Source organism: Pavona decussata, unplaced genomic scaffold, assembly GCF_977016875.1.
Source record: "Pavona decussata unplaced genomic scaffold, jaPavDecu1.1 SCAFFOLD_156, whole genome shotgun sequence".
Taxonomy (NCBI): domain Eukaryota; kingdom Metazoa; phylum Cnidaria; class Anthozoa; order Scleractinia; family Agariciidae; genus Pavona; species Pavona decussata.
In genome coordinates this window covers 2,427,501-2,435,000 of record NW_028145568.1, presented here as the reverse complement: position 1 = coordinate 2,435,000, position 7,500 = coordinate 2,427,501, and the positions used below count along the sequence as shown (strand labels likewise).

General features: G+C 40.6%; 3 protein-coding genes and 1 long non-coding RNA gene across 4 annotated transcripts in view; 1 reads left to right on the top strand and 3 right to left on the bottom strand.

Annotated features, from left to right (window-relative positions):
* The window catches only part of LOC146465230 (blastula protease 10-like), a 532,877-nt gene that overhangs the window by 139,604 nt on the left and 385,773 nt on the right, over positions 1 to 7,500 (bottom strand). The gene's annotated exons all lie outside the window — the stretch shown is intronic.
* The window catches only part of LOC146465265 (uncharacterized), a 283,446-nt gene that overhangs the window by 236,779 nt on the left and 39,167 nt on the right, over positions 1 to 7,500 (top strand). The window lies entirely within an intron of this gene.
* Positions 1 to 7,500, bottom strand: part of LOC146465266 (tolloid-like protein 2) — a 91,124-nt gene that overhangs the window by 51,073 nt on the left and 32,551 nt on the right. The gene's annotated exons all lie outside the window — the stretch shown is intronic.
* The window catches only part of LOC146465268 (uncharacterized), a 6,117-nt gene continuing 900 nt past the window's right edge, over positions 2,284 to 7,500 (bottom strand). Inside the window, exons 2-4 of the mRNA XM_085128802.1 lie at positions 6,998 to 7,471; positions 5,661 to 5,862; positions 2,284 to 4,866 (exon numbers count right to left, since the gene is read on the bottom strand). Coding sequence (XP_084984928.1) covers positions 5,672 to 5,862; positions 6,998 to 7,471 — 665 coding nt within the window. The 3' untranslated portion in view covers positions 2,284 to 4,866; positions 5,661 to 5,671. The remainder of the gene's footprint in view (positions 4,867 to 5,660; positions 5,863 to 6,997; positions 7,472 to 7,500) is intronic.

Sequence of the window (7,500 nt, the reverse complement as noted above, 5' to 3'; positions counted from 1 at the left end):
CGTCTTATTCAGCTTGTGTGGGATATACTAAAACAATTATTCACCTCAGTGTCGGTGAAAGTGATAGATATTTACCTCGCCGCATATTCATCACTATTCACCTCTCCACTTTGGTGAATGATTGTTAAATAATCCCCAGTTTTAGCTAGCATATATTCGGTCACTTGAGGCGTTTAGACCAATCGCGCGCGAGCGAAAATATTTGATGGATTATAATTAACAATTAGATTATGAGCTCGAGATTTCTATCGCGTGATAGTTGATGAGGGCGAAGCCCGAATCAACTATCACGCATAGAAATCGAGAGCGAATGATCTAATTGTTTTAGTATAAATCTACTAGTCGTTCAAAACAAAACAAGTAAATTATCTATTTCCTCATCGCAGACACTTCGAAAACGCAAAGATGCGGACGCCATTTTGTTGAAAATCGCTACTCGATAGCGAGTAGCGTAGCCAATCAGCGAACGGCATTCGTGATAGAACACTAGTAGATTTATACTAACCTGCGATATACGTAGTTTTCGTGCGTCGGGGATCGAGAAAAATTGCAGAGCACTTTCAAAAGGTAACGACCTCGCAAGAACACCAAACTATTAATAACGATAAGCACGATACCAAAGATTTTCTTCGGGATTTTTTTAACTAAAATTTTGAAAACTGCCTTTAATCATTACAGCGCGAATCAAAAACCGTGAACATTTTGACATAACTTTGAAGTGTCAATGTTTGTAGAGCTCAAACCACAGGAAATGTAACAAACAGACAGTGAAGGAACCACTTGGTTATTTTCTAGAAAGTATTGTTCTCTTTATTGTTTTTACTTCTGTCTAATTTCAGTAACAAAAAAATATCAGATAACTGTGTACATTCATGTGAGCAGAATGTTGTTTTATATTGTGGAGGTGTGTTATAATGTTAAGCCACCTCGTCATTACACACTGTACTTCAGAGCGGCAAACAACATTACAATTATTAAATAACGATTTACTAAGGCAACACCCCACTAGCAGAGCCTTTCTTTTGCAAAGTTTGCTTGCTCGATTTTGGCGTTCTCGAGAAAGACTGTATGACTTTATTAAGCATGTGCTGCATGTTGCCAGGATACAGTTTCGAACCCAGGTCTAATATGCCCAATTTCAAGTCCTCCAACTTACAGCATTTCAAGCCAAGCCTTTCACAAGAATTAATCTGATCATTTATCAGGGCAGGGCATTTATCAGAGGAACTACCAATAACATCGGGTGCGAAGGAACGTGAAACGGAAGTTCAACAAAGTGCTTGGATAACTCTTTCATTAACGGATCGCCAGTTGATAAATTAAGGATTTGCAGTGTCCGGTAGGAAGAGAGACGAACGTATCTGAGCCGGGAACAACCGACTTTAAGGCAGTTGACTGCTGTATTGACAAATCATGTAATCCGTGGAACATACCAATTATATTAAGACGAATCTCGTCGAGAATAACTGGTGCATGGCTTCAAGCAGATCTTGCCGCCATCTTGATTTTTCATGGTACAGCGGGCTCAATTATAACCATCGGTTTTTTCACTTAAGGGATGCTCGCACTGGAAAAACCAGTTTGACGAGAGAAAGCAAGATTGACTTGTCCAGAACTTCGAGCTGCGGCGGCTTCAAAGAGTTGATGCGATTCAGGCAGAGCCTCCTTTTCCCCTCCTCGGTAAAGAAAAAGGCAAAAGGAGGCTCTGCTCGCAGGGTGCTAGGGCAAAGACAAAGCGAAGCGAAACGCACATTAACTTTCACGTATATGAATTGCGGAGGAACGAATTAACAAATGAGGGACCATCGCAGTTTTGTGACCTTTTTGGGTGCAACTTAAGCAGAAGTGAATTTTTCACGAACGCATTTTCTTCTTTAGAAATGACACAAGCTCCAAAAACCCAATGGAAAGGAGCAACTTTAGTGATGACATCTGTTAGTTTTATCAACTGTTGGCCACTGTAAAGAGATTTGACGACGTCTCCAGCGTTTTCCATTCGCGAGATTCGCTTTGAAGAAGGGCCAACGCTCGAAACGTCAGCACTCGAATCGCTTCACGGCGGCCAACTGAATTACGTTACGAACTCAGTTGATAAAACAGTCGCTTCCACTCCCTCACCACGCAGTTCCACAGTTTCTTTAGAAACAAACCCCTGAACTTCTGTGATGAGTCTGACAGCGGCTGCTCATTGTGAAAGGCCGTAAATCTGAGCCAGCGTTCAGCAGGCAAAGGCTTGTTAAAACAATAACTTTCGAAGACGGAAAGAACAACGGGAGACGAGAATAAGCGAAAAAATTATTTAATATTGAAGGAAAAAAGAGACGGAAATAACCTTAGAGCTGAACATAAGACCGTGCGCATTATGGAATAGACCCTTTTCCTAAGCTGATATACCACCTAATATGCTGAAACTTTGCAAGGTTACTAAAGGAAAGGTGCTCTTTCCAGTGCAAGATCAGCTTTGCATTCAAATCTTTTGCCGCCACTTCGGAGAAGGGTCTATTCACTCCTCCTGGTAACAATACCGTGACTTTTTCCCGCACATAAGAGAGAACTAGCACCGCGTTTACAGCAAACGGTAAACGTCTGACTTTCGTTTACCTTTGTTCAAAATAATTAGTAAATAAATGAGTATAGTGCAGGTAATGCTGGACTTTGTTGCTAACGTGAAACTACTCAACTTCGCTTGAGAAACAGGAAACGGCGAGTGGAGAACGCAGTCACTTTTGCCGGTTGCCGTAAGTGTGATCCTTAATCTCTCTATTTATCCTCCAGACCTGCCGTTAACAATTAATGCACGAATCGAAAAAGTGTCAAAATATTTTGAGTAGCCATCGAATGAGAGTTCAAACTGCTGGAAAAGTACCAAACAGGGATGTAGCTATTTGGTTATTTTCAGCAAAAAAAAAATGGGCCTTAGTTTTCTATTTCAAAGCTACAAGGAGTCACATTTAGGCTACTGCAGCAATTTAATTTACCTTAGCAGCAACGATATTTTTGTTACGGCGCAAAAAAGGGGAAATTCACCCACACCTTAAGCAATTTAATAAGCATCGACTTCTAACGCTATATTCCAAAACCTCTACTGTTTCCACTCTGTTTATCATTTGACCATCCATGGTTGTTCGCCGACGGCGTTTGCTGTGGGCGCTTTCCTGATCTTTAAGTCCATTTAACCAGTTGAAATGCAAATGTAACGCGCGGACATACCAGTAACAAACAGACTACATTCTGAAGTGATCCACTTTTTGCTTCCAACCTGTGAACGGAAATTACCGCTCCAATTGCGCAAAATTTCCATTTTGTTGGCTGCGAGTGCCATCACGCCAGTTTTTTAAGTCTACAAATGAGATTGCAAATTTGGAACTGAAAACGAGGCGTTCAACCCAGGCAGAGAAGGTGGTTCTATTTGACGCGAAAAGTTTCCAGAATTTCAAAACAAATGAAAAGCGCTCCTGGTCTGCGTTTCTCAAAAGTCCTGAAATCACTTCGGGCCCGAACAATTGTCATAAATTCGATTTTTAACAATTTTGATGACCAAAACGTTGAAAATCTACCACCGCAGAAAAACTACCACCGATCATTAAGAAACGGTTTTGAAAAATATTCCTCGGGCTCAAACACTTTTCGCTAACTTTGAGAAACGACCCCCAGGCCGATTTCTCAACCAATCTCTAATCTATTTACAGCAAAATCTTACTAAACTGTGTACATTGAATGTGTGCTGAGTATTAATTTATATTATGGAGGTGAGTTCAGCCTTTGTTTTTTCCCTGCTCATCTAGTCGTCATTACCAGTCATTACACACTGTACTTCAGAGCTGCAAATAACAGTCATCAGACTATGGCCGATGAGAAAATCTCCAAGTCCGACAAAATCCAAACTGTGATCTTTTACAATATCATGACAATTTTCAACACTACTCTGAAAACTGTGACAACTGTAGAAGTGTTCTTAAGTATCGTTCTGTCTAACCAAAACGATGAGAAAAACGGACGTGGTCTTTCCAACAAAGCATATATGTGCACAACCCTTGTACTTTCACACCTTCGATAATAATCTACATCTACGAGAAAACATCTTAAAAACAAGTTGAATATAAATATAACAGCTGAAATGGCATGTAAAGTGTCTTACAGCTCCTTCTCATGCGTCCGTTTTTGAAACGGGTTATTATTAAAACAATTCAAAAAAGAACATCTAATTACAGACGACATCACTGCAGACCAGCGGCTTTAAACATTATTCACCGATTATTACGGTATTCACTTATCAAGATTCATCCATAACCAGAGAATCGTCAAAGAAGTTCCTCCATAAAAATATGTTCATAAGGAAATACTAAGTTTTTGAACCAAAAAATACCATAAAAAAAAGATCTTTGAATTTCCATCACCGCTTTCTGACCAAGCGAATCGTGTTTCAAAACCTCCTCGGCTTCAGCCGACACACTGCAGTGAAATTGTCTGTTAAGTTATGCTAGAGGAAAGCAAGCATAAGCTGTGACAGGTATCAGGCACAGGTGAAGAAACAATGAAACAACCTGTAGCCACTGAGTCGATGCAACTGAACATTTTTCTTCACTCGAGACAGTCAAGTGGGAAAACCAACTGATAAAAATTGTAATTGTAAGTCACCTTGATAAGCTCAATAAATTCGTATCAGTCATGCTCTGTGCTTGCGTTTAATTATCTGATCTGTTTATTCTCCTGTGCCACATCCAATTGAACACAACTACAATCGCCATCAATTCTGTTGGGGAGATTGCTAAGCAAAAGCACACAACTAAGTAACTAAAGGGGCTTGTTTTCTAACCTTCCAAACAGAACTTGGCGACGATTGCAGATGCATTTCTACTCTCGAGCCTGCAAGGAAAAAGGGAGTACATTAAGTTGGCATGCTAACAATATCATAGGATTTATTTTGGTATTATTTTAATAATTATTTCGGGGTGTTTAGCTACCTACGTGTTGCATCAGTGGCGCAAAGATTTTGACAACCAAATGACTTCGGACCGCCCAAGAATACGCAAACAGGCACAGAACACACTCAAAAGTTTCTTCATCGTATTCTCTCCTTCCATTTTGCGCGAAATCCCTGCTAACTTGGACCACAATCTCGATCTATTTGAGCCTTTCAACACAGCTCTTTTCTCACCAAAATAAAAAAGGAACGAAGGCTAAACATCGATTTCAGGCTCACTTGGATAGCGAGCTTGGGCTCCCAGTGTGATATGTGGTATTCGAAAATTTTCTCTCCGCCCTAGCCGACATGCACCACAGAGACCTGACCTCCGGTTAGTTTGACCTGTTCAAGAGAACTATTTAATCATTGCTGTAAAAGCCAAACAACTTCGCCACACCTCCCCCCTCTGAACAACCTCAAACTTTCTCCATCACATTTCCTCCTTCTATTTTGTGTGAAACCCCTGCCAACTTTGACCACAATCTTGATCTATTCGAGCCTTTCAACTAGGCACTCTTCTCACCAAAATAAAAATTTACAAAGTCTTTAGTGTTTAAATGCACTGAATAATAATGATGTTAACGATGAATGTAATGAGAACAACGATAACACTGATGTTGATTGGCTGATAAATATCATAATACGATCATGACAATCGCAATGACAACAACCAGAGAAAAATAACTGTAGTCACCTGATAATCCATTACTGTGGGGGGTAAGGTGCACCTCCAGCTGGTGCAGTAGGGTGGGGAGATTTTTCTGCAAGAGGTCCAGGAGGGTAGGGTGCTGGCCCTCCATATTGTCCAGGAGGGTAGGCTGGTGCTCCTCCAGGCTCTCCAGGGGGGTAGGGAGGTGCTCCTCCTTGAGGTGCAGGTGGATAAGGACCAGGTGCACCTGATCATAAAAAAACAAATGTTTTCACTGATTCATGCCACAGAAAAGTAGGACATGGGCGTTTCATTATCATAGTGACTGCGATTTTATTACACTGTATTCAGAAATGGGTGGCAAAAATGAACCAATTTGACCTGTTTATATAATTAAAAGAACAACAACAACAATTTTATTCTACCCCTACAGAGCATTACAGCTGAAATGACATAAAACATACAATGAAATAAAGGGTATTGGCTTCCTAAAATAACTTGGGAGTTAAAAGAACAAGGAAGCCAATTTACATGAAATAAATTGCAATATGGTGGTCGGAAAACACAGAGAAGAGAGACAACAAACACAACAGAAATGAAAGCACGCACAACAGTATCTACGTACCTAACGAAATAAATAAATCAAGCTTAAAGCAGCAAATAAATCATGGAAAATCATGAAATAGGAATGAAGTTGATAAGATCAGAATAAGAACCAACATTATTTGCAGCATCATATAAGGCGTTAAGGACCCGGAGTGAAAACATCTCAGGCAGACTTGAACAAAAAAGAATGGCCTTTCTTTCCATTGAGAATAAGGTTAGGGGCACAGCCCCTGGCCCCCTCTCCTCATCAGCCACTGAAATAATTATGTTGCATTATCTACAATATTTCTCTGCTCTCACTATTAATTATCATTTCTTTTGTTTTTTTCTTTAATGTAAAAATTGTAGTATGATTTTATGCACTCTTAATTTTCCTGTCTTTTATTTTTTGCTACTTAGTTAGTTGCACGTTATACGCCAGTTAGCTGCACGTTATACGCCAGTTAGCTGCACGTGGCAGTGAACAACTCGAAAGCCTAAGTTCCTTTGGTCACAGTGCATGTAATTTAAAGTTGTCTTTATGTTACTTTTGTGATGTACATGTATCGTAATTTCCTTTTGTAATAAACTATTCAAATACAGCTGTAATGCATAAATGAAAGAAATCTGAAATCTGAAAATAAATGCAGTTACATCACACTGTTTTCAGAATGTGCCATTTAAAAAAAAAGTGACTTGTAGAACTGTCACTTCAAAATGGTGTATGCCATACACAAACTGACCAGCCCAGCTCTTCTGCTACAGTGTACATTGCTGTTGAAATACCAAAAACTTACCCTGCTGAGGGTACGGTGCTGCCATAACCTGGCTGTAGGATGGTGGCGGTGCATACCCTGGCTGAGGGGGTGGTGCCGCACCTACCGGTGGAGGAGGTGCATACCCCACTGGAGGGGGTGGACCATAGCCTGCTGGTGGGGGTGGTCCATATCCTGGTTGAGGAGGTGGGGGTGGTCCATACCCTGGTTGAGGGGGTGGTGGTGGGTGGTTTACAACCATCATTGCTTGTTGTCTTGCAGCCTGTTGCCTGGCCAATCTCCTTCGGTAGACAAACACATAGTAAATGCAGCCAGCAAAAACCAAGAGAACTATGATTGCAACCACAATCCCAACCACAACACCACTGGAGCTGCCACTTGAACCGTCTTTTAGAAAATACAAATGTAACAATACAAAATTAATTGTCTTCAAATTGAAAAATCTTAAATTAAAATCGGCCAACGCACTACCTCTGCTCCGATTGGGGTCACCACCTTATCATGGTGGGGCAGTTAGCGTGTCT